At 45.4% G+C, this 27,658-nt stretch overlaps 1 protein-coding gene across 1 annotated transcript in view; it reads right to left on the bottom strand.

The window, feature by feature from the left end:
• LOC142571979 (tachykinin-like peptides receptor 99D) overlaps nt 1-27,658 on the bottom strand; it is a 93,814-nt gene that overhangs the window by 1,357 nt on the left and 64,799 nt on the right. Inside the window, exon 3 of the mRNA XM_075680746.1 lies at nt 10,536-10,626. Coding sequence (XP_075536861.1) covers nt 10,536-10,626 — 91 coding nt within the window. The remainder of the gene's footprint in view (nt 1-10,535; nt 10,627-27,658) is intronic.

Below are 27,658 nucleotides of genomic sequence, written 5' to 3' on the forward strand. Positions count from 1 at the left end.
CACCACTTCTTGTGTTCAACGGTGCATGCCGCTAGACGCTGTACTGGCGTGCCAATATGGCAGCCCTCCTAGCACTTCATCAAAGTCATCTATATACAGGGTGTCCCAACTAACTTTAGCCAGACTTAAAGTATATGCGAATGCCACGTAGCTGGACAGAACCAAGGTAATGGTGTTTGCCGTCACTTGGAGATACTCAAATTATATTTCATGCCGCCTAGTTAAATAGTTAGTCTTCATTAATTAATCAACTTCTCAACTATTATAGTTAGATGAAAAGCGTCAATGATACGATTGTACAGCGACATGTAAAATTCCCGGAACAGCTTTCTGTCGCTCAATACGCGCTACATAAAAGCGTTTTTCCGAGCATGAAAGAAGCCCGCGAATACACGCAAAGTGCCTCGAGCGGCCTGTCGAGCGGCAATGTTGCGCGTATTCGCGGGCTTCTTTCACGCTCGGAAAAATGCTTTTATGTAGCGCGTATTGAGCGACAGAAAGCTGTTCCGGGAATGGCGTCGCCGTTGTCGCACTGAGCTGTGCTGAAAGATCGCGGTGCGCGGCACTGCTTGCTGCTTGTGAGTAACATTCGCTGGTATACTTTCCAGCTCGCTGTGTTCCCACGCACACATGCAAACACATGCGCCCTTCGATGCAAGCTTGTCCCTGGCGGTAACGAGCACAATTATGCACGCGTGACGCAGCTTATGCGGGCCGTTTCAAGCGAACGTGGTTCGCATTAACAAAACACCTGCGTGTCGTGCCAGCAGCACGCTCCAGGGGGCCATGTATTAGTAAGATAAGTGTGTTGTACATTTATGGAGCTTTAAAACACGTGTGATGGGAGTTATGTGCCCTCCACTTTAGTCTATTAATGGTTTGTGGGCACCAAACCCCCATGAGTTATGAATCCGCGCACCCCCTCCCCCAATTATAATATTGAGTCTTCGTGTATAGCATATAGGACGGCGAGCCGTAAATGTGTCGAGGTTTGTGGCCACCGAATTCCAGCGTAATTCGCGCTACTTTAAGCCGATCGTGCCCGCAGCACAGTGGCGGATGCTTCTTCCGCCGAGGTAGGACGACGTATACTGCCCGCAATGTTCGGTATTTTCGCGCTTGTTTCTCAGTGGTGTCACAAATGAAATAAATAACAACGGGGAAGGGCGAGCTACGAGCCTACGTTTTACGTTAATATACGACATACGAAATTCTGCAAGCAGCCTTTCTTACACTTCTCATTGTCCGAGCCCAAATTGCCGCATTCCCGAGAGCAACACTGTTAAACCTGAGACGTGTGCTTTGGAAACTAATTGCACGGTGCGGGTAATATGACAGGTTGGCAGGCGTCGTGTCAGCATTCCGCACTTTGATGCGTTAATTCTAATTCCATAAATAGAAAGGAGTTCCGCTTAGCGCGAAATATGTGCTGGGGTGCATGCAGCTATCATACGCCCTCTTAATACTGTTGTCAGAAATGTTGAGTATTAAGAAGTGAATGTAGCTGCTAGTTAAACAAGAAAAGCAAGGCACTTAACACTTAAAACTTAAAACTCAGCAAGAACCTTACAGGTACAATTATACAGAAGAACAAAATAGCGGTTTCACCCCAGCTTAGCTAACGTAAATATCATCCAAGAGGCAATCAATAAAACAGAAGGAAAAGCCTTGAGGAAAACCTTCAAAGATGGAAAATAAAAGCCAAATGTGTTCCTGCACGCACATATGTTTGCGTGCGATCTGATCCCTATGTACTTGCTCGGACGCTCGGCACTTGCCGCGCGTCAAACAAGAATGACTTTCTTCATAGAAGAGAGGTGGGGTTATGAAAAGAAGTCTTTTTCTTTTTTCGAGAAAAGAAAGGATACTGTAAAGGTTGATTTTGTTGTTCCGTTTATGGGAAGTTGGGAGCAGTCGGGTTCCGATTAACAAAAGTATATTTTCTTACAGTGTCTGAATGGAAAACCTATCTATTGAGAGCAAATTCCGTTTAAGCGATATTTCACGTTACCAAGGTTCTCGTGTGTATATATCTACATATACATAATTTTAACCACAGCGAATTTCCCCGATGCGTTCCTTTGGGTTCATTGTCTGTTGGTTTGAGCCTCTCGGTTTTCGTTCTTCTCTCGTTTGCGTGTGCACACACACACACACACACACACACACACACACACACACACACACACACACACACACACACACATATATATATATATATATATATATATATATATATATATATATATATATATATATATATATATATATATATATATATATATATATATATATACATTTGTTATTCCCGTTCGGGCATTGAAATGCCGAAGCTCTATCTCACCGAGCGCTTCGTTTTGTTCTCTCGTTCATTGTTTACGCGACACTTCGACATACATAATAGCACTTCGGATCCTTTCTTTCGCTGTTTAGTTTTGTACTCCGCAGCTGTTCAAGAACGATCACGTTATGCGCGATGGGCTTCAAACGCAGCAGGTGCCCCCTCCTCGCCTCTGGTAACAGTTTGGCCCGCCACGCCGGCGATATAGGCGTTGCGTGCTCGCGCTTGGACCACCGCGTACAGCTCCGGCCGCTGGAGGTTGCAGCGCGGCCTGCTGCTGCTGAAGCCGCGTGTGCGGTGCGCACCGAGCGAAGTGCGCGGCAGCTCTTTCTTCAGACGTAGGCTGTTGCGTGGATTTGGGTCAGCAGCATGCCTTTTCAGCTTGCACGAAGTCGGATTTTCCCTTTGTTCTTTTCTGACTGCGCTCGCTATGCATGCGAGGCCTGCTCGAAGGTGGGAGGGAGTAGTTCGAACACTGCACTAGTCGCCGCTCCTATTCTTTTCGCACTGACGTGTTTGTTTTCGTTGCCTTCTTTCCCATTGATCTTTCTTTTTTAATTTCTTTTGTTACTGCGCGCGCTCGGAATCGCGCGCGCGCTCTTGAGTACGAAGGGCGCAGACCAGCTCTGCGGTGGGGACCGCGCTGTGTGTCCGCCAGTCTCTTTCTTTCTTTTTTTTTTTTCGAACGCTGGAACACTAGCCGAGGAGTGCTGCTTCTCGAACGCAGCGTTTATTGTCCTCCTGTGCGAAAGCTGCGTGCTTTGCATTCCCATTGGACGGCACGCCACTGCTTTACCGCGCGCCTGCTAGCCGTCACCATCCATGGGCTCCTGTAGTTTTCATCTCAAATGCAACAATAATCCACCGAGTGCGCGCACCGTCCGGCGGCTCCCAGCTGCCTTTTGCGTTATTTATTGTGATTACGCCACTGCAATGCCGAGATGGCGCTTCGGTCTCCACGCGAGGCTTAAGTTTGAGTACGACCACGGTGAAAGAGTACGCGTCTGCACAGAATAAGCTGTGGCGATGCGGTTTATGGGGAGGGACACGGTGTGTTTACGTTCGCTGCGCTCTCGGTCCTTCCTGTCTTGCTACGATCGCCGGAGTGAATGTATGGCGCCTAGGATACGCGTTCTGAGGTGTGAGTGTGTGGTATCAATATTCTATACAGGCACATGTTGCTCCCTGGAGGCGGAGTTTTACGTCCCTTGGCAGTAGACCGTAAATGCTAGGCAAGAATGTCGTGAAGCAGACTTGCGCTGCGTACATCACCATTTTTGCTTGTTTGTTGTTTCTATACGACTGTTCGTCAAAGGTAGTTGTGAATATTAAACGAGGCGGTCGAATATACTATTCTCAACATATAACGTGCATGATCGCGACAAGCTACTAAATTTGAACAGCCTTCCTTGTGATTTCGCATCGGTGGAATGCGCGCTCCACTTTGATTTCACGATAACATATAAGCTTTCGTATTCTATTGTCGACAGGATTGGAACCCCATGACTAAGAAGGTAAATATGTATTGTGAGGAGTGATTTATTTCAGTCTGCGATTGCAAATGTTCTCCAGGCCCAAATATTTGCGTCGTGCAATATTTTTCTCCAATTTCAATGGCCCAAGAAACTTGCGAAACAACCACCTTACTGACGGTAATCGCATGTCGTACGTATAAAAAAAAAAAGAAAAAGAAAGAGAAAAAGAGAGAGAGAGAGAGAGAAAGGAAACTGTACCACGTACATATGAGCGTACTTGTGTACAGCCGCGGCTGCGTATTGCCCGCACCACAACGTTCACTCCTGCCGCTCTATAGTGGAAATCTCCGAAATGAATATGCTGCATTTCTAATCCAAAGCAGTGGCAGCCTACTTTCGCTTCACATTTTAATCGTCTTTCATGCACCAACGAGAACTCGGCAATAGCAGAACAACTCTACAACGAGAATTGCGATACAACAACAAACATGGTCAGCAGAACGTCGGATGAAATATATTGGTTAAAATCGCCCCCTTATTTACCCGTGTTTCTTTTTTTTTTTTATGCGGGACACTTCATTTAGAAAAAAACTGCCATATCTAGGCCCCTCCCGTTTTTGCAGATAAGCAATTGGGACTAGGCGGGCATAGCGGCGAGAAAATGTTTGGCTACAAATTTGCTTAAGATATGCTAATTATGCTTTGAATCACTTACCTTAGGGCACATGCTGTATTTCCGAAATTGAAGTCGAGGATTAGTGAAATCATACTTGCCTAACATAAATCCTGACTATAGCACCACTGTCGAGATATCCGTCGCCTAAATGTGCTAAAGAAATGTCTCGGTGTTCCGATGAGGATTGTCCCGAACTGTTATAGGCAGGCTTTTGGGAAACTGTTAACTAGGACACCAATGTATCTTGTTGAACAAGGAACATATGCGGACATTGTTCGGAAATCAGTACAAAAAGAACATGATTTTTGTTTCTATAGGTTAAGGAGGAGGAGGAGGAAATAAAAAGAGAAGGCAGGGATGTTAATGAGAAATGCGTCTGGTTGGCTACCCTAATCTAGTGGGAAGGGATAGAAGGAATGGAAAGATAGGATAGAGATGTGGTTAAAGTGCGATTATGGCTATATGTGGACTTCATTTATTCCCTTCACCTCGTGATTTTCTGAACCTGTAATGTTTCTTGTTTTGTTACAATTTTAGAGAGCAGGTCTTAGGCGCCTGTTCCTGCGTTGAGCGTCAGCCTCGGCGCCGGCGTAACCAACAGAACGAACGAGCCCACCGAAGGATGAAAAAAAGAGGGGACGCGGTGCGCAGCGTATGAACGACGGCGACAGCGAAGAGAGCGCGAGGAGGAAAGTAAAGTGCCGCACGAGATGTGTTCCACGGCGGCTACACGCTACGAGATGGCGCCGTGGTAGCATGCGCCGTCACCCGGTCGCCGATGACGTCATTACTAAGGCATGCGGCGAGCGCGTCCACCGACACCATATATGAAAACAAAGCGTTGGTGTGGGCTTCGGACCCACTGCGCATGCGCTATACGCCACCTCCGTCGCCGCTGATAGAGAATGCGCTCCGCGCGTGCTTACGCTTTCTGTCTGACTAATGAGCGACGCAACCGGTGAAAGTGCTTCGTCTGCCGCTGTTGCTAAACGAGCTGCCCGAGCAGACACTCAGCGCCGCCACCGAAATCACCTTGTCCTTCAGAATCAAATTATTTGCCAATATATATAGCGAATTCAAAACAGCTAAGTAAGTGCGCTCAAATTTCGCGTTAGGGAGTATCGCGATCGTCGGTGATTTTTTAAAATAAAAATACCGATATGCGAAAAGGTTTAGTCTTCACCACTGTGGGGCGAATAAATCTGTTTTCTCATTTCGATCATACAAGAACATGATTTTTCTTTCCAATACGTGAAGAGCTTTCTTATATTGTAACATTATGAGGCAAGTTTGCGGGAGCTAACCAAGCTCAGAGTTGAAAACAATAAATGCAACGCAAACTGATTCAATTGCTCAGCTTAATAAGTAACAAGTAATTACCAAGTCAGTGATTACGCCCGTAGCGCGCAGTCAAATGCAATAATAAGACCAAACCTATTTTGTATAGCTTATCTAATCTTGCATGTCTATCATGCTACGAGTCCTCCAATTTTCATTCAGTTATGCGTTCTGCACACTCGAAAGCATGACGCTGGTCCCATAGTTCTATAAACGCTGAAACGGGGGCTTCTGTGTTTCAGTTTAATGGACACGCGGCCAAGCGACATTTAGCTTTTATCTTTCCTTTAGTTACCTTTAAGATTATTATTAACAATAATATGAATCCTGCAATCATATATAAACGCCACACTGAAAAAGAGAAGCAGGGTAACGATTGTTTTCTGATAATGACACCATGCCCACTCGCTTGAAAATGGGAAAAAAAAGTGGGGGAAGAGAATAGGAAGCATATAAAGAGGGGGAAACAACCTTCTGGGTGCACAGGTACACGCCACGTTTCAAGAGCATAAATCACGACTTCCACGATCAGTTTTTTGGTACTCAGACCCCTGCTACCCACCATGGGTTCTGCAGGTGCCGAAAATAGAAACGTCAATCGAAGAACTTAACATTAAAAGCGACATTTCCATATTAACAGCGAAACAATTAACGCTATATCAACAGTTCTTCAAGTACCAGGAAATCTATTCACGTCTACACGGACGGTTCTGTAATCAAAGAAAGTGCAACTGCAGCTTATGTTATACAATCCTTACAGGTAGAGTACGCTTGTCGACTGGGATGCACGTCGTCAACAACAATAGAGAAATTAGTGAAAATTCTCCAAGCCACTTACTTTATCAAAACATATGAGACACCAACTTAGTGGGTAATTTGCACAGACTTCTTATCAGCTTTAGCATATCTTGAAAATATTGATGACAGCCAACCACACGCACGAATAACGCAGTACTGAACACGCTAATGAAACTCATGCTAATGAAACTCATGCTAATGAAAGAAAACATGAAGCGATATTACTGTGGGTCCCGGTAAATGCTGGTATAGCAGGCAACGAATCAGCTGACTCGTTGGCAAAATCGACCCATATAAGATGCAGAAATTCAACTCATCCCTTTAACACCAATGGACACGAAACGCATATTGAGAGTACTAAAGAAGGACTTGTGTATGTCAACGTGGTTTAATGAAAATACTGAGGAATCAATTTTTTACGAAGGGGACCCTCAACTCAAATACCAGCTGGATGTAGAACTTTCGAAAAGTGCCGAGGCACTAATCCATGCACTGCGCCTTGGGTCAGCATACACCGAACATTTCCTATATCGCATAAAACGGGCTCCTTCCCCGGCTTGCTCCTGTGGCCAGGACGATGAGGATGTTCGCCATCTACTCCTCGAATGCCCCACATTGGCTACGAAAAGACGGCAGCTAGAAGAAGAGCTACTCTCAACTGATCTTACCGACTTTTCTCACTCGCAAAATTGCTGGTCCCGTGGCCATCGAAAATAGCACAGCGAAAAGCAGTTTACGCACTTGAACATGTCTAAGAAGAGACAAGCATCCTTAACAGGTACTAGATATCGCACTGAATAGTCACACGATGTTACTATACCTTGCTTGTATTATTTGTAATTATTGGCGCTTGTATATTACGTGTTATACATTTTTTTATGTATTGCGCGCGTGCATTGTTTTAGCTCTCTGTAATTCCTCATCTGTTTATATGCTCATCGCAGTCTACATCACGGCCGTTTGTGTGCGTTTGTGACTTTGTTTACAAAGTCATTGTGGTGCAACTTGCATTTGCCTTTTATATTCATATGTTCATGGTTGTATATAGCACTGTGTGCTGTGTATTTCTGGCCCTTTAAGATATGACGTGGTTCCTTTGCATTTTCTTGCATATGTATTTTATCTTGTTGCTTCCGCTATGCGAAAAGGAGTAGCTGTCGCCATTATAAGGTGACCATCGTCGCTTTCTTTTATTTTCATTTCAATAGCAACAACAACAACAAAGGCACTCTACAGCATTCATATGGCGCGCAGAGTAGCGCTACCAGCGTCAGCAGTGGCTCGGAGCTGACATGCCATCAAAGGACCTATTTTGGGTCGCGAGTGGCAGCGCCAATTAGCACCACAGACGGGAGTCCAATCCCGTCGCAGAGACGAATTCTACGTAGTGCAGCTTTGTGAGCCTCGTGTCAGGACTGGAAGACGTGCGTACCATGCAGGACGCGCGGCAAACATCCTGAACTCTTATCGTACCATCTCTCTCTCTCTCTCTCTTGCCATGGTGGAACGTTGCAAAAACGCGGGGTTTGTAAATCAGTGCCTTGCTTACCTACTTCGTAGGAATGGTTTCTTTCCAGAAGTCATGAGGGGGTTTTTGTCAACATAGTTCCTCTGTGATAAGTAATTTTGCTTTCCCCTGCGTCATAATGGGGTAGCATTTTCCAGCATTAGCGTGGTACCCGCATGTCGCGCCATCCTGGCGCATGAATAGCGCCTCTTTGAGAATTTGAGCGAAAAGGGCGGCCAGCTTGACGACAGTTAGCTTGAAGGCCATTTCCCTTGTCGGAACGCTGCAATGTGGTTTAGCTTTGAGGATGATAGTTTTCATCGAGCAGGGATAGTAAAATCAGCAAATGAAGATATGGTTATTGTGTCTTCAGTTGAATACTATACAGTCATAATTCTGACTTCTGCCATGTCATGCTTTGGCCAAGTTGGGTGCGTGCGTAATCGCAACTTGTTTATCGGTAAACCTTTTTTTAGAGCGTGCTACAGAATTTAAAGAAAGAAAGTTGCCCTGGTCTATAAGTTACAACTCATAACGGGTATGTTCTGAAATGGCTCGTTTAATTCAGCAGCAAGCCCGTCTTTCCTTCTTTTTTCTTTTTGTGGAACATAACGAAACTTATATCGGGTATTTTTCTACGATAGGCCATACCCCAACACATAATCCGTGCCTTCGTGCGCCTTCTTTGCGGTTGTCCGAGTGTGTTTTATGGCACATTCCACTGGCAGAACAGCAGCGGAGGCAAAGAGCAGAGAGGAGCAGCGCAGTAGTGCAGCCAGTTTGCGGCCTGGCGGTGCCGACGTGGACGCGGCCCGCCTCGGTCTGAAAAGACCGGGCTTCAGGACACTAATAAAGTTTTGTGAATGAATGAATGCGACTGCTTGCGCCCCCGCTGAGACGTTCCATGCGCTCCGAGAGCAGGTGCGAGGGCAAAGGTGTGGCACGTGACCCAGAATGTTTACCTTTCCATGGTGATTATTACGTGAGCTTCGCTTCTCGGCCGCCATTGCTGCCGCACACTGATTTGCCAGAATGACGGAAACGCAACAAAAACGAAAGAATATGACGCGTTTGCGTCGCGTGACTTCCTTCGCACTCTGCTGCTCGCGCGGGAGCAAGCTCGAACTGCTCTCGAACTGTTCTCGGCATCGCCAGACTGCTCCTGTTCTGCCATTGGATCACCCATTGGAACGTTCACCCATTGGAACGCAGCTACACTTAAGAGAGCACTCTGGGGACACTTTTCAGTGCTCCTGTTCACCGAATTGAAAGCGCCATTAATTTGAGTGCTTTACTCCGTTATCTCAAATGCCTGTTTCAGTTTCGCATTAATCTTAAGCAGTCCAAAGAGATAAAAGAACAGATGCTTACAATGCGAGATTAATCTGAAAATTTATGTTTAATCAGGCGCAATGCATAAGCCCCGTGCCTAGAATGGACGAATGTTGCGGAATGTTAAAAATTTAAGGGAAGGGGCGGGGGGTACGCGGTCGACGAACAATAAGATAAAAAATTATAAAAAACAATAAGAGAACAATTAGGTACACGATTACGGCAGAAATTAGTGAAAGAACGCTCGCGCGAAATACGGGTTCGCTCCGTGGAACGGGTGTCTTCTTTTTTATTATTTATTTATCTCTTTCTTTCTTTTACTTCTGTCCTCTACCAGCGGGTGGGCGTGGCGTCCTAGTTAGGACACACTTGCGTTAGCCCCGTCTCCTTCTCTCTGTACACATATGTTTACACGAATATTAATAACATCAATAGAATTTTTGCGTTTTTTTCCATGAAAACAAGTTTCGAATGAGAAGTTTTGACGATTCCTATTAAGAAAAATCCGAATACACTTGAAAAGCGCTCAAAGAAGAACAAGATGAAGAAGCACGCAATAGTAAGGAGTGGATAAAAAATACCATGAAAACATAAGCGTATCATTCATGCTGGCTGTATACTATAACTTATTGTCAACAACTAGGCGATTTCACGTTGCAGGAAGATCCTTTGCGCATAGGGGCGGCGTCGTCGAGAATGAAATTAAATAACGCGATTCCAATAGCGAAGACTTCGTGTGTGAGTTCAACTGAGTTATACAAACAAAAAGAAATAACGAAAACAGAATAAACAGCTCTGTTGTCATAATATCTGATTTGCTGAAGAATCTATGAGTATAGTAAAGTCCTACGATAACTGTACCTCGTTGCTGTAACTGTTTTACGTTTCAAGTTCAAGCTTTGTTTCCCCGCCAAGCAATTGCGTTACGCAAAAGCCAGTGACAGCATCTGTGCCTTTTCTCAATAGATCAGAAGATGAGCAGAGTGTTACGCAAAGAGTGGTAGAGATAATGAGAAAGTAGGTGTTTCATGTAAACACAAATATACACGTTATTTAATATGCACTTACGCTGTATATGGCGTAGATGAAGGGATTGTAACAGGAGTTGCTCATGGCCAGCCAGTGCATGCAGAACCAGATGACGTTGATGTAACGATACCTGAAACACATTTTAACATGCATACATTAGAGCACTGAAAGGTCGCAGAGAAAATAAGCAAAGGAACACAATGTGTGACACATATTAACTGTAGCAAATACGGAAAGTGCCCATATCAATGGGGCACGAGGAGCAATATGCGTGCGCTCGACAAAGTTGCGAATACAGAAAGCGCCGCAATATTTAAGTGATAGGCCGCCAGAAAGAAAAAAAGGACAATTTTGGGAAGGATGTCCAAAATTGTTCATTATAGCTCTGCTGACCGCCGTATCACATGCTTCGGAACGCAACGTAACAAAACTTCTGTGGTTTTGTCGCAAAAGTCGTCGCTCTCGTTCTAACTTCTGCAGCATTGTGACTGATTAAGTTGGTCCCACACTGTCTGCGATCGGTGTGGTCTCCCCATATGTCACAAATCATGGAAACCGCATGCCTTCCTTAAAGCTATCACGCTTTTGGCCTACAGGTGCATCAGGCAACGCACTACGCTGCCATTTGCGCATGTATATACATCACTGTTTATACATGTATATACAGCATGTTCAGGAACAAAAGTCGTGACAGTCAAAAGACTCGCTGTGACTAAAGCGATGAACGTCAGCGCGGACAGGTCGGAGGAGGATGGGTGTTGCTCGGTGCAAGCGGACCTTGCGTTGCAAAAGTTGTCGGCAATTGCTCCGCCTGATCGCCATCCACGTACCTAACGCGATACGGGCTGAAACGCTTCGCAGGCCGGAATCGGTGCGAACCAAGAACCAAAAGAAGGAGGAGACGAAAATACAAGCGCAGGCGTACCGCAGCGCAACGGTACCGCCACATTGACAGTCGGGGGAAGAATGCGCTGCTCGAAATGCTCACGACCATGTGCAGAGCGTGCGACTGTCGGCGATGGCAACGCGAGCTCCTCTGACCTTTCGGAGCAACCGGCAATGAGACAACACGCAGCGTGAGGCAATAGTTGCGCCATGTTCCAGTAGCCACCCACGGGACAAGGTACTATCGCCAGTACCCGTTTACGCAGGCTTTGCGAATGATTTTATTTACTCTCGATTTCCCTTTCTCTCTCTCTCTCTCTCTCTTTCTCTAACGAAGCATGTTCCGTGGAAATCCTCGATGGGAATTGTATCAGAAAGAGGAGAATCCGAGGGACTCGATCTTGTTTCTTTGTTTTTGTTCTTTCTTTTATTTTTTTAGAAAGCGCAGCTGGAGCTGATATAGGATGACTCAAAGGGAGCAGATATGCAAGTTCCTCAGAAAGAGAAGTTCGCCTTGCAGTCCGAGCATTTTTGGCGCAATCACTAGCTACTTCAAGCGAGTTAACTACCAGCCTATGGCAGTTGGCAGATACTCGGGTACCTTAATCGTCAGTTGGTAGAGCTGTTACATTAACTAAATAGTGAGTCGATACAGTGTGCATGGTAAAGCAGCTCACCATCGCACATGTGTAAACAGGTAGGAACGGCACGTGGGCTGCGCGCGGCGCCACTGTACAGGCTCCGACGGTTCGACGAAGCACACTACAAGGGTACCACGCAGTGCGGTGCTTCTGCACATGCACAAGCGAGTCGGTGCGGCATGGACTATGGACGCGCCGCCCTTACGCATGCGCGCACGAAAAGGTATGCATGGGGCAAGGCGCCCTACCACAATGCATGAATTTTGCACGCTGAATTTAGCTGAATTTCACCAAAAATATGCAAATATCTTACAACGCTTGTTTTAAGTAAAGCTGAAAGCATCAGAAATAATTATATAAAGAAATGGCACTATTGCAGTCCTGAACCAAACTAGCTTACGGCACAAGCTACGGCCGCGAGTGCCACAGGAACAGTGGAAGTTGTCACAAAGAGGTTTGCAAGTATAATGGAATTGACTAGTGTAATTCCCATGGAAGCAGAGTATACATTGCAAGAGCATCGACCAGAAGCAAGTAAGGAAAGCTTTAGTGGGGAATAAACATGACGCAGTGCCACCACCGACCGCAGCATGTAAGCCTCCAGACGGCACAAAAGGAGCGCTCGGCAGCACGTGCGACTTCAAAGAGTCTGTTGGCGCTCGGCGACGAACCCGCCCCTTAGCGTACGAAATCGCTACAAAATAAGGAGGCTCTAATTATCGCTAATCTTTAGCAAATGTAAGGTGTCTTGCGGCATGACGTCGCTATAGGCGTGGCAGAAACGCGAATGCCAAGGTTTCAAGCATGTGAAAAGACCACTGCGATTTTTATCCCAGGCTTACTCCTTGAACTTGAAACGAACCAGATCGACTCTTCCTCTCTCTTTCTCTATGTTAAATCCTATTTTAATGACGCACCGAAGACGAATTATTCGCTGTTCCTAGATAACTCAAGTGCCATCAGTATACGGCTGTCCCAAAGATCATATCCGAGAGTACTGTGCTGCTATGCGCATCAAGATACGTGTCCGTGTTGTCCTTTCGTGAAGTAAGGGTTGTGCTTTTTTTAACCATGCCAAACAATCTCGTTAAAACTGCAGGCATAAATTCTGGGATTGCAGCGGGCATCTAAACCAGTATTATGTAATATTAAGTCGACGTTTTCTCTCAGTTCTATGCCGTGCTTATCTGCACGCGCTAGCTGACTGATCGATCATGGCGATAACTGAGAACTGCTGCCGCTGGAGCCAATGACAGCAACTGTTGACTCGGAATAGAACTGGCAAAGTAGCGCCGTCTTATTCTGACCCGAGGCCAGTTGGTGCATATCGACCAATTTTCCGATCGGAGCGTGGGAAGATACTAGCTATTTCCTTCTTGTTTTCTCTTGTCCGCGTTTCTTGTTTCGCTGACAAAGCATAACATACTCGTACTCTACGCTGACGAAGCAGGTCGATAGAACCTGTTACAAAGTTGCTATCTGCTTGTTTACAAAAGTTTGCTCGTTGTTCCTCGTTTCGATGGGTGACTCGCCCGCAACATGGGCGATCCTTCCGGCAGCGAAAAAACTATTGTACTCCTTTTGTGTCCCCGGTACGACGTCGAGCGTGAATTGCTCCCGGCAGAATTAAACCAGCTGCAAACTCAAGGCCGTTTTCTGAAATGACGATCCGTGGACCGCGGTCGTGCCCGTTACTGGCGCCAAAAGAAACGAAAGCATTGCAGTGCCTCAAGTCGACAGGTATCCGCGATCGTTTATCGATTTCGTGCGCATCTTCAAGTGCGCGCGCAACTACCTGGTGCTCTTTCTCTCTATTTCTTTCTATTTATCCCCTTTTTCCAGCACGGGGTAGAAAACCGGACGCGCGTCTGGTTAACCTCCCTGCCTTTCATATGTCTTGTCTTACTTTGTTTTTTCCCACTTTTTGCAGCGTCGCTCTGAGTGATACGCAAAATACTTCAGGAAATGTTGTTATACTTACACTCGCGATTTCTCAATTGTGTTGTACATAGTAAATAGCGCGAAAATAATGTTTTACTGTGCGTCAACAATATGCAGGGGCTAAGCTCTGCAATACTAATTACGGCAAAATTTGACTATGTAAAATAAATACAGGCTCTGAGAGGAGGGAAAAGAGAGGGTAGGTGGGCAGGTAGGGGTGCGCACATTCAGATTTCCTTCTCGTGTTTCTTCTAATGTAAGGATATATACCATTTCCTGACGGCAGCAGCAGCGACTTACCTTGCAAAGGAGTCTTTTTTGTGCTTCCACGTGCTTTGCCAACTTTAAAAGTGTTTATCAAAAGCTCCCCTCCACTTTAGTTTTGTGAGCTTTCGCGCCAAAAATTTTTAAGAGTGTTCGGAAGGAATTTTGTTTTTATGTGGCTAGGCTCCAGAAGGAACTTTACGCAAATGGAATGGGCAGAGGCAAATCGTAGAATGATATGAGCCGTTAGTTATCTGGGACATGCAATATTGTGTCCTTTGTGAGAAGCCTCAACAGCGAGGAACGTCGAAGCTGAACGGCGACGTGAATCTCACAGAGTGTCCGAGAATGCTGCCCTAAATTCCAGGGCGGCCGACCCTAAAATCGTTTCGTTTATGCTGTTGTGTTTACGAATTGCTTTTAGAAAAGTGGTACAGGATCCCTGGTAACTGCGTTTGCATCGGATGACATATTTAGTGCTCTAACGCAAGTCAACCTGAGACCTAAACACAGGATTAAGAAGCATTCCTGCCCCCAAAGCCCCAACGCAACAGAAATGAAAAGAAAGCTCATGCAGATGCAACGCGCACCGTGCAATCTATGTGACGTGGTTGATCAAATGCTGTAAATTTACCCATGTCATTCTTGCGTCATTGGCGTAAAGAGCTCGTTGGCACGCTTCAAGTATACGTGTTTATTTCCCCTTTCCCTTCCCTTAGGTAGGGTAGGGAGGCTTTAACTCTGGTTAACCTCCCTGCCTTTCTCTCTCTCTCTCTCTCTCTCTCTCTCTCTCTCTCTTTCTCTACATGTGATTGAGGTCCAGTTATAGAACAACGGGCTCCTGTGCTTGGGGACGGAGGTTCGATCTCACCATGAGGCACGTAAATAATATTTTTAAAGTGCGAGCTATTCGATAGGACAGCAGCAGCACCGAACGGCCACGGTCAGGTAAGTCCGGGGGAGTTCGCAAAGAAAGCTTTGCATTAGAAAAGTAGAAAGCTGGAGCGTTTACATTTTCTATCGAATGGAAAGACAACTACTTTGCGAAGTTGCTTCGCCCAAAGCTTCAATTACCGAACATTATCCGAGCTTAATCTTTTAAAGGGGTACTGACACAAAAGTATTCTATCCCGCTTTTCTTTTCTTTTTAATCAGATCGCTGTCGATCCCGTAACTACACAGTCGTGCCAGAATACCCTGAACGCACACAAAAGGTAAATGAAAAATAGCACCAATTATATTCTCCTCTAAGGTGACCATTGCAAAATGAGCGCCAAATGGAGCGCGGCTTCTTGGTGTAGGGTTCGTACACAAGTTGCCTCCGAATGTCACGAAAATCGGAGTTAGTGATCACGAACCACTGACGCAGCTCGGTCCAATGGTCGCAAGCCACTCAGTGACCGTGTCTGCCCGAAAGCTGAATACACGCCGCATAAACCATTCTTCCCTCTTACAATCTGCGCTTCTCTGCATTCCGCATGTGAACCACTATAAGCTTGGTCCTGTGTTGTTGTTAGCATCAGATTTCATGGCTAGCCACTATGGGGGATTGTCGATGTTGTTCCTTAGTGAAATGGATTAACCAACTCTTGGGGATCGGCTATGAATAGGGTGATGAGTTTCGCTTCTGTTATAACGCGCAGCACCCTTCGTCCTTCTCACCTTCTCTTCTACATTAAGCCGTCATCTAAAGCTTTCGACAAGATGATCACAATACGACTTCGACTAATGCACTGACACACGCATCAGTGATACCACGTGACCCTGCAGCCAGTTCCCAATTTTAGTGACGCATAAAGATTATTTGTAACCAAACCTTATACATAAAGACATTTAATTGGCACGATGTTTGAATTTGTCACATTGAAAGATGCTATTATTCATGATTCATTGTACATTCGATGAATTGAGGCGTCATACCGTTATCGCGAAGTAGGCGGCTATCTAGCAGAACATTAAAAGAAAGACAAGCATTTTATGTAAGTTTTTTCATCTTGCTCGATGAATGCTGACAAATGAACCAAGAAAAAAACAAGAGCCTGCTGACTTAAGTTTTATTACAGCTTTGTTACTCAACCTTGAAAAGTTGGGACGAAAGCACATAATGAGCAGCAGCACCGACTGAAAGTAAAGATTGAGGAAAGCTTGGTAGCACAGCTTCTAGCTCAGCTCTGAATATACGACTTTTTTTCCTGAAATATTACAATTACAATGCGCCTTTAATGCCTTCTTAAAAAGTTATAACCAAGGTTTACAGCTGTACAAAACCTCACATTTTTATAAATAGAGCTTACTGAACATTAGTAATGTTTAGACTGAAATCTATCTCAAATTACAGCGTCAAAATCTCTTTCTCGAAATGTACCCATTGCTATAGCACCGTTACTTTTCTCGTCACAAGCCATGACTCCAGAGACTAGTTTTTCACAGACGTTCCCAACCTTTTCTATGTTGTTTCTTCTGGCGGTGCCCCTTGTTACGGGGACCCAATCAAGTCACCTAGAAGGAGTGGAGCTCAGCCTTCAAGAGTTCCGAGCTTCTGCCACAACTCCGAGCTGTCCAGAGAGCCCACGATGCGGCGGTGATGCTAGGCCTCCTCGTCCCCACGTGGGAGCGGCCCGCGGAGCTGCTCTAATGGCCCGTTCACACTACAAAAATTCGGCGAGCGAAGCAGATTCGCTCACCGGAAAAAAGAGAGCGTGTTCTGATTTGTTGACGCGCGCATCAGCGGATCCACCGCCGCTTCTCGCTTTTCCGCGACGACAGCGAGATTTCGCGGCAGTTTCTTTTTTGGTTTCACGACTTCGCGAACGAGACGAGAGTTCATGTGAGTGCCTCTCGTTCGCGGGCTTTTGTTGCGTCTGCTTGTATTGCGCCTTGCTGGGCTTGCAGCTGCGAGATACTGAGCACAGCACGATAGCGAGCTTTTCATAAGACGAGAAAATGTCGGAAGAAGAAGAAATCGTCACGATTCTCCTCTGCACCTCAATGATGGCTATGCTTCAAGAGCTGCGACGGGCTGAGCAACCAAGATCGCGGCGGCGGCGGCGGCGGCGACGACGGTGGTGGGTCCGCCCGTCCTGCGGTGGTGGGATTGTATCGATGAGGATTTCTACGCAGAAGGCCGGTCGCTCAGACATGCTGGCTACCATGTTGAGATTTGATGGGTTGTGACGTCAAAAACGCAACTTCCGGCGGTGGCAAAAGCGGAGAAAATGGGTCCTGGACCGATTGCCTTCCCCGCGCCGCTTTCCGCCCTTTTCGGCGTCAAAAGCGGCCGAATCCGCTTCGCTCGCCGGATATTTCGTGTAGTGTGAACAGGCCTTAAGTGCGGCACTTCTCAGGACCTCATTAAAGTTCTTTCTCTCTCTCTGTCCGTCTGTCTGTCTGTCTTAGCTCAGATGGTAGAGCGGCTGCCCCGGAAAGGCGGTGGTCCCGGGTTCGAGTCCCGGACCAGGACAAAGTTTTCTTCAAATGCGAGGCTTTTCTTTGGAGGAACCCGTATGGGTTTCCTTTCTAGCAATTGCTACGAATGGGTGGATGTCTGATTTTCCCTTTATTAATGTCTGCCTGTCGTGCCTTTGCTTTTTCTCTCCGCCTATTCTTTCCGTCTTTCATTTCCCCTTATACCCTTCCCCCACCGCAGGGGAGCGAACCGGACTCCTTTAGGGTTAACCTCCCTGCCTTTCTCACCCCGGTTATCTCTCTCTCTCAACTCCAATCCTGCCGTTCAACGAATCTTTCGACAGTGCACTTGTCGTGACGCTAAGGCTATACTTGCCCAAATGCCGAGTATCGGTATGTTTTGCCTCCCCTATAAGGCTGAAGCCAGCCAGCCACTTACACGTACGCGCATCTCTCTGAATATCGCGCAAGGGGCCTTCTGCGTAGACCCGCTCTGCCGCAACCAAGCATCCCTCGGGCGCATAACGCAGAGCCCGGGAGCATCACGCGAGTCTAGCTCCTCCTCATAGCACTCTCGGTGTTGACCATGTCGGCTCGTGTAGCGAGCGAGCTGCAGCAACGAAAATGAACGAAGTGCGCAAAGAGACGCGGAGCTTTCGAGTGTCTCTTGTCGCGCAGGCTAATGTCGTTCCCGCTGGCGCAGTTTCCTGTGTGCACAACCCACGCGGTCTGAATGTGCTCGGTGCTATCTCTGAACTAGAACGCGTGCGTAAAGCCCGCACTCCCGAAATACACGTCCCAGAGGTGAGGAGAACTTGTCCTCTTTTTTTTTTTACCTTAGAGAGTTCTACAGTATAGCATAATATACCAACACGGCACATGCGAGCGCTGCGATTTTTTATCGCATTCTTCGTGGCAAATTACATTCATCGCAGTTACTGGGAGGAAACTATACGAAACTACACTTCCGCATTTTAGTGATTGTGCTGATTTACTCGCAATATATATGCAGCTTGTTTTTTACAGCTCAACAGTACGAAAGGCTGTGAGCACTGAGGAGCCTTTTCGCGAGCGGGGTTCTCTGCCACTCCAACGAAAGGATAAGTGCATGCGGCGCGGTTGCGTGCATGTGTTTCTCTGTGTGTGTGTGCGTGTGCGTGTGTGTGTGCGTGCGTGTGTGTGTGTGTGTGTGTGTGTGTGTGCGTGTGTGTGTGTGTGTGTGTGTGTGTGTGTGTGTGTGTGTGTGTGTGTGTGTGTGTGTGTGTGTGTGTGTGTGCGTGTGTGTGTGCGTGCGTGCGTGCGTGCGCGCGTACAAACACGTCCACACACACAAAAACACGCCCACACGTACACAAGATGTCCCAGCTAACTTTGGCCAGATGTAACAATACTTGTGTGCATAAATATAATTACCCGAACAAAAGCATGCTGTGTACTACACTATGGAGAAAACCATTGCATTTTTTGCAATTTGTTTACTTGCATAAATAGTCAAGGTTAACTGATTAAGTTATCACGTAATAAATTCAGAGACAAATTTCCCCTGAGGAAATGATGAGTGTTCCTGGAAAGGTTCAACTCAGCAGTTGTTAAATTCCTACCCTATTATTCAATCTCTTCCTTTTTTTCTTTTTTCACGCGTGTCATAAAGAATTCTCGCGTGTATTATGAAAAAATCCACGTGAGTACGCGTTCGTGCGCCGTGGTCACAGCGCTCTCACATGATTCGCGTATGAATTAACAATGCTTTTAAGCTAATGTATTCACGGCGTTCTTACTACCAGTTCGAACAGTACCAAATTAGTACCTACAGAGCGACAGTTGTTTCTTTATGCATTCTTTCCGCTTTTTATCATTGAATGGCATGATTCTGGCCCGGCATTATCGGCATGACCTGACTACTTTTTGCAGAGGATCATAAGAAAAAGAATGGAATCAGAATAATCATTACAATATACGGAATGAAAGTGCAACATATCGTACTTTTTTTATTCTTGAGCATGTGCGGCGCTCTTGCGCAGACGCGGTCGCTCAACATTGCTGTATAGGCCTGGAATCGAGCGTCCGTTCAGTTGGCCTTACGAGCAGTGCGGCACCCAATCTTGAAGGCGCGTTGTTTTTGTTTAATCTAGCTTGTTCATAGTCGTTTGCGCCGACAGCGCGTCGTGACAGCCCATTCGAGAGTGACAGCGCCAGCGCTTCAGCACGGAAACCTACGTGCCGACTCCCAGAGAAAACAAACGACCCCTCGCTGCTGCAAATCAGGAAGCAGCCCGTGCCGACCGCAGCAGCGATGGAAACATTAGCAACAAAAGAGCGCGGATCATCCGGCCCCCTATTGAGAGTAACATAGATCGCGTGAGCGGTCTACTCGTGTGATCGAGCTGACCTGTGTACCACTTCGGGCTGACGCAATGAATTCAGCCAGAGGTCCATGGTGTCGCGACGCGCTTTATAGCACAGCAGCGAGACGAGATTCTGACTGTCCCTTTCTTAGCATGACGGAAGAGCCCGCTGCAAAATAACGCTTGCCATCTTTGCACTCTGGTTGACCGTGAGAACACTCCCGAGGCGCTCTCCTTATTTTCTCAGGGCCTAAAGCCTGTCTTTCGCAGAGGTCGACTTGCGCCATTTCGTGAATAAATGTAGACAAAGTTGTTGAATTCCACGCTGCAAATGCTGCCGCGCTCCCGTGTAAGTCACTGCCTATTCACTGGAAAGAAGGTTAGTGTAGTAGTCTTGGAAGAGAAATTAGAACTTCCATCTTTTTTTTTCTATAGCATTGCTGCACTATCACACGCTGACGCAAGCTTGATCGACGCTCTTTTGTAAACTGATTCTATCGTGGTCTATTATGTGAGGAAGTAATGGCGCTTGTCATCAGGACTGCATCATTACATCCACCGCATAAACTTGTCGAAGAAAACAAAAACAAACAGAAAGCGCTGTTGTCCAGCGAGATATGTAGCGACCTTTAAAAGACTGAATAGGCCGAACTATTTCAACCAAAGTTATGTCAGCCATCCACAATGCCATGGCTCTATGTAATAACAACATTGCCCGTACAACGGGTGTGCACGCGAACCATAGTGCGAGGTAGGGAATTTGGTAATATAATAACTAACGGCATTTTGCTAACCATACCTTTTTAATAACATCGGCGATTTTTTTTAACGCTTACAGTTTCGTGTGCGACGTGGAACACTCAGAAGAAGTCAGGTGTGATGAGCTGCTCAGCCACAATTGTTTCACATTCACAGGTATACGCAAGTTCATTTTTCGTTTTTTCGGCAGTAACTATAGGACCCTACACGTAAAACTATTTCAATCCGTTTTGATTCCGATCTCCTGGCGTCAAATTTACGTAACCATCGACGTAAGCAATCGGGTGGTGGTCCACAGCGTTTGTCTGGACCACCCGATCAAACACTCTCTTCGCTTGTAGGAGGTCACTTTTATTTGCATTCAAAGCGAATAGCATCGCCTATTTTGACAGGTTTTACTTATCTAATTGGCTGAAAGAGGCGAGGAACACTCAGAAGTGGAGAGGGTTTCGGTGAGGCCGTGCGAGCGCGATGAAAGTAAATAAGCGGATGAGGAGGGCGGTGCCGGCGTCCGAGATTGGCCCGCTTCCATTTGCTTTACGGTGGCTGGTCGAGCAATAGCGGCGACGTGCAACGGAACACTGAGAATTCCGCTAAAACAGATCCTTAGCGAAGACTAGTTGACAGAGCCATGTCGTATATGTGTAGAAAGGCCTCGACAATTTTATACGGCCACGTAAAAAAAAATACATATATACGCAAATAAATGCGTTCTTCGCGGCAGCTCCGAGTATCCATGCCAAAGCGATCGGTGGGCAGACATCCTTTCGGAACGGGCTAGTCTCCGGCTATTCCAGGAAAAAAAAAGCAGTCTTCTTTGGCCCATTAACGCATGTTTAATGCTACAACGTAACTTTCACGTGGTGAATTTTCGCGGTTTTGTAACGTCGCCTGACAGAAAGGCGTAGTGGTTGCAGAGCCCGAAAACTTTTTACCTATAGCTGTGGGCTAATGGCTAAAAAGGTGTGGAATCGGAAATAATTATATTCCTTTTGTTCGATCTAATCACGCATAATCACTATGTGCACTTCAAATACGAAGAGGAGTTTTCGCGGTTTTCGTGACGTCGCCTGAAAGACCGGGGAAGGGGGGGGGGGGGTAGCCCGAAATGTTTTTTGACCTATCGTGGAAGGCTGATTGCAGAAGTGGAATAGAAAAAGTTTGGAATAGCTTTAGGTTATAGCAGCGCTGGTGTACGAAAACAATAAACGTTTAAATGACGGTTGCTAATGATTCAAACGAAGAAAATGACCGAAATGCAATGTCTGAATAAGTTTGTTGTTTCATTAATACCTCCTTTGTTGCGCGCTGCAAACTATGTAGCGGCAACATTTTATTAACGTCAAGTAGTCGGTCAATTGAATAAATTACATAACGAAAATCGTGTTTATAGTATCTTCATTACAGTACAATGTCGAAGCAACTGAATTTGATGAGCCTACCTTTTTCTTTGTACGAGCCATCCTGGACTGCTAATACGCATGGTTTTGATTAAGAATTACACGTTGGTTAAAAATTACATGCTGCACAGCGGCTTCCAAGGCAGCCTGCAGAGATTGGGTTCGCAAAACTTCTCGTTCGTGAGTGCCCTTTGCCATTGGCCAACCACCTTCGCTTATAATACGTCCAGCATGAGGATTGCCTCCAATTTTTTTATAAGCAATTCTGGCCTAAGAACTTATCGGAAATGTGAGCCCATGTTCTGCTGCAACTGAAACGCAAGATATCGAGACTTGTCGCACCTATAAATTTTCCTCTGAAAAGTCAATGCTGCCTTTGATTTTACGATAGTAAACTCGGGAGAGACTGGGTTATTGAACCAAAAGTTCGAACATTCACTGCAAGGTGTGATTGCAGTCGTTGGCCAGGTGGCAGATTTTAATGAAGAGAAAGGAGACTAGAGTAAACAAGCACACGTTGTGCAAAGGAGGTGAACCCTAGCCATTTGAAAAATTATAGTCGATTACAATATCGACTTCTGGGAATTACAAACGACGCAAGTATGCGCGAATTTATCTACAACGGAATTGCCTGATACAAACTGGAGCGTGTAACAACAATGCGTATTTTCTTTTTCCTCTTCGCCTCTTCTGCTGGCATCATCAACCTAAATCTCACTTGGTGGCTTTTGTGCGCTCCTTCACCGGCGTTTTCATTAGCCCAACTAATGGATACGCTTTATCACCCTCCTTTCGTCGAGAGTGACCTGTTTTCAACGCCGTGTGTCATTACCTTGATAACTTTATCGTCAGTTAGGGCACTGAGTCTACGTTGTCCGAAGAACGGAAGACCAGGTAAGCGTTCTAGAAACACATAAATATATGGTCTCGCTTTTCACTATGTATTCTCGCTCGTAATGAGCCTCTTTCCTTCTTCGTCGATGCCTACGGGTACTTCAGGCAGAAACAATTTGATCGAGGCTTTCCAAACGCACAGGTCGTTAGAGTCTTCCGTGATGCATAATTTGGGCATCGTACCGATAATTAATGCCTTATTGCGGTAATTACTTCAAGTGCTGTAATACCTTACGGCAAGATGGAACGTTGAAAGCTGCTGCTACTGTTCATTTTGACACTGTTGTGATCCCGTCGTTTTATTAAAAGTGTCAAATTTACCTCGCTTCCTGGCGTGCATGCTTAATCTTCCCTCCACCTTATAAGTAGTATGCAGCCCATTTTATGAAATCTTTGTTCCTGCTACCTGACTCGTTTAGGAACTATATTGTAGCAATAATGTTCGGTATGCAGCTGCAGATCTATTCATTATGCAAAAGATAGCCGAACAGCCATTAGAATTTATTTAAGATGAGGGTAAATCTTGAGAGTTAGCGCGTTGGGAACTAGCGCCCCAAAGCCCGTCATTGTAATTTATAATTACTAATTATCTAAGCGTGAAAAAAGGTAACAGACAATTCTATGTATCAGACTCTGCTACAAACAGTTCAGGCTTGCGCGGTAGCTCTAGAACTCGTTAAAATATGTGATAGACTAAACACGCTAAGAAGGCTCAGAGGATAAATGTTTCGGTAGCTGAAAGACAAGGTCACGAGACTGATTCTCCACCGCAGCGGCCGCTTCTTGCGATTGGAATACAAAAGTGCCCGTGTACGGGGATTTTTGTGAATGCTGTAAGAACGCCGTGTAGTCACAATTATTCTGGTGCGCTTCACTACAGCTCATATCGCAGCTCTTTCATATTGTTTTCGGACGTACAAGATCTGCGGTTAGTAATTGCTTTTGAAAGGTAGAGAAATAAGGCCACTAACTATTGGGCTCTAGTTGTCACGCGGATGAGGGATAGTCGACGTTGAACGATGACGGTATGTCACGAATTAAAATGACGAAGCAGCATAATAATGCGAACTATGTCTCAGCAGAAACCTGTGATGACAGATTGTTGCTGTTCTTGTTGTTTTTTTCCAACAGCTCGATAAGAGGCTGGTATGTGTATCTAAATGAAAGCGTGCAGGTGCTCTCCACGTAGGGATAAAAGCAATGACTTGTACTACTAGTTTTTCTTGATCCAACGCGGAGAACTGTCAGCTTGATGAGTTTGTAGCTTGTCAGCTATTAAAAATTTCTCTGGTGTGTCCTGTTACGTGTCAACACCACCAAGGGCGTTAATTGAACGTCTGTCACGTGTCAAACCACGGGACCTCCTATCCGAAAGTCAACGCGGCGTGGACAAGGACTAAAAGCGCTCACCCCACCATTACCTGGAAACCTGAGCAAAGGATGAAACGGAGGGAACCCCGACAACGTATTGAGAAGCGCAGTTAATTGAATGTTTGCCACGTGTCAAACCACCGCGCCTCCTATCCAGACGACAACACAGCGTGGACACTGACGGTTGAAGAGCGCTCACCACACCATTACGTAGAAGATTGAGCAAAGGATGAGAAGGAGGCAACCACGACACCGAAAAGAGAGGCGCAGTTAATTAGACGAGTCAAATCACAACCCATCCCTCGGCACTTATCCAGCCGTCAAGACAGCGTGTAAACCGGCTGCTGCAGGGTTCCACGAAAAGAAAAAGGATAGACAGTTGGGCGAGTTGGTGCGGTAACATGATCTTGGCTTGTAGCGCGAAGTGAACACGGACACAGAAAGGAGCAGACAGGACGAGCGCTAGCTCTCAACTAAATTTTTTATTAAAACGAAGAACATATGGTGATTGCAAAAACCGCAGCATAAGAACATGACAAGGTAAAAAACGTCAGTTAAACATATCAGGAGGTATGATAGTCAAAGAAGGAAACAAAAAAAAAAGATTACTTCAGATTAGTACACGTATTGCGAAGGTACTGAAATTCGCTATCTAACAGAGACAACGATGCATGGTTAACGCAAGTGTTTCCTAATCTTTTGATGTGGAATGCCTCGATAATTTCCCGTGTTGTTTGGCATTTGTGTCAGGAAGGAATTTTTGTGTCTTCAAAGAAACGTTTACAACCACAATTGAAACAATGTGACGCTAAATGTGATGCATTAGGGTTGTTTAGTGAATGTTTGTGTTCTTTTAGTCTAATGTTAATGCACCTGCCGCTCTGTCCAATGTAAGCTTTCCCGCACTCGAATGGAATCTGATAAACTATACCGGTGTTGCAAGGCACTAAAGGGGACACATGTTTAACGCCGCAGTCATCTTTTCTTTTTTTGCCATCCTATTCATGTTTCCTATTTATCACAGGGCACATGTTTGACAACTTGCGAGGGGCCGAGAAAACTGTATTGACGTCATACCTATTGGATACGTTCCTTAAACATTGGGATAATCTTTGTATATAGGGTACCATGCAGCAAACTTTGTTTTTTTTTTCGGTTTTCTTGTTTTTTACCGGGGCTTTTTACCCATTTTAAAAGTTTTTCGCAGGTTAGTGATAATAAATACACGGTATATCTAGCCTTTCCAAGCCTTTCTATCTGTTGTGAAAAATTTTGTTGCATATTGTGTGGACATGACTTAGTAATGGCAGACCTAAGAGTTGAATAAGCTACCCCCTGTTTAACAACTTTAGAATGACAAGAAGAAAATTCAAGCAGTGGCTTCTTAGCCCCAGGCAAATAATGCCAACAGACATGCTCATCCTGGAACGTTAAGCACACATCTAAAAACTGTAATTTGTTGCCCTGGATAAGCTCAAGCGTGAAACCACGGCCCCCACCACATTCCCTAAAGACTTTTAAAATATCCGTAGCTTTCTTCGTGTAGTTATCGCGAGAACAAAACACCAGGTAGTCATATACGTATCTAAACGCATGCACCACCAATTCCTTAAGATTGTTTTGTAGTTTTCTATCTAAGTCGCGTCAATACGCGACTTAGATAAATATCACTCAAAACTGGCGCAACTTTTGAACCAATGCAAACTCCCGATTTTTGTACATACATAGAACTACCCCATTTTACAACGGTATTCCCTATGTAAAACAACAAATGTTCTAAAAAAGATTCCACAGGCATCACACAGTCCTGAGTAAACCGGAACTCATCATTGTTAACTAGGGTGGTTGCTTGGGCTAGTTGGTAATTCATGATCAAAAATAACGTACAGCGCAAAGGACAAGGACAGCGATAGACGACATACACAGCGCTGTGTATGTCGTCTATCGCTGTCCTTGTCCTTTGCGCTGTACGTTGTTTTTGATCATCATTGTTGAGCGTCGCTGCTTCTTCAACACTACACAGTAGTTCCGATTGCGGAAGCGAATAAAAAAGATCTTTTACATCAACACTGATCGCCGAGCATTTACCTGGATTGTTTTCTGTTAGGAAGGCTACAATTTCTTCCGAATGTCTTATCAGGAAGGGGTCATTAAGACGAACTGAAGATAGTACATTATGCAATAAAGTTGAGACAGTGTACTGCCACGTTCCTTTTTCAGAAATAATGGCTCGAAAAGGAACTTCCGGCTTATGTGTCTTAGTACTAAAAAATATGTCGAGGTGCAGACCCTTGGAATGTTTAACTCCCGACGCGAGGCGCTCCAGACCAAATTTCTCAAGCAAATCAATTGCAGTTTTCTCCACTTTCATTAAATTGGTAATTTTCGGAACAAAATTTTTTTGATTTCCCGCCTGAGCTTATCCAGGGCAACAAATTACAGTTTTTAGATCTGTGCTTAACGTTCCAGGATGAGCATGTCTGTTGGCAATATTCGCCTAGGGCTAAGAAGCCACTGCTTGAATTTTCTTCTTGTCATTCTAAACTTGTTAAACAGGGGATAGCTTATTCAACTCTTAGGTCTGCCATTACTAAGTCATGTCCACACAATATGCAACAAAGTTTTTCACAACAGATAGAAAGGCTTGGAAAGGCTAGATATACCGTGCATTTATTATCACTAACCTGCGAAAAACTCTTAAAATGGGTAAAAAGCCCCGGTAAGAAACAAGAAAACCGAAAAAAGAAACAAAGTTTGCTGCATGGTACCCTATATACAAAGATTATCCCAATGTTTAAGGAACGTGTCCAATAGGTATGACGTCAATACAGTTTTCTCGGCCCCTCGCAAGTTGTCTAACATGTGCCCTGTGATAAATAGGAAACATGAATAGGATGGCAAAAAAAGAAAAGATGACTGCGGCGTTAAACATGTGTCCCCTTTAGTGCCTTGCAACACCGGTATAGTTTATCAGATTCCACTCGAGTGCGGGAAAGCTTACATTGGACAGAGCGACAGGTGCGTTAACGTTAGACTAAAAGAACACAAACATTCACTAAACAACGCTAATGCATCACATTTAGTGTCACATTGTTTCAATTGTGGCTGTAAACCTTTCTTTGAAGACACAAAAATTCTTTCCAGACACAAATGCCAAACCACACGGGAAATTATCGAGGCCTTCCACATCAAAAGATTAGGAGACACTTGCGTTAGCCATGCATCGTTGTCTCTGTTAGATAGCGAATTTCAGTACC

Source organism: Dermacentor variabilis, chromosome 1 (genome assembly GCF_050947875.1).
Source record: "Dermacentor variabilis isolate Ectoservices chromosome 1, ASM5094787v1, whole genome shotgun sequence".
Taxonomy (NCBI): Eukaryota; Metazoa; Arthropoda; class Arachnida; order Ixodida; family Ixodidae; genus Dermacentor; species Dermacentor variabilis.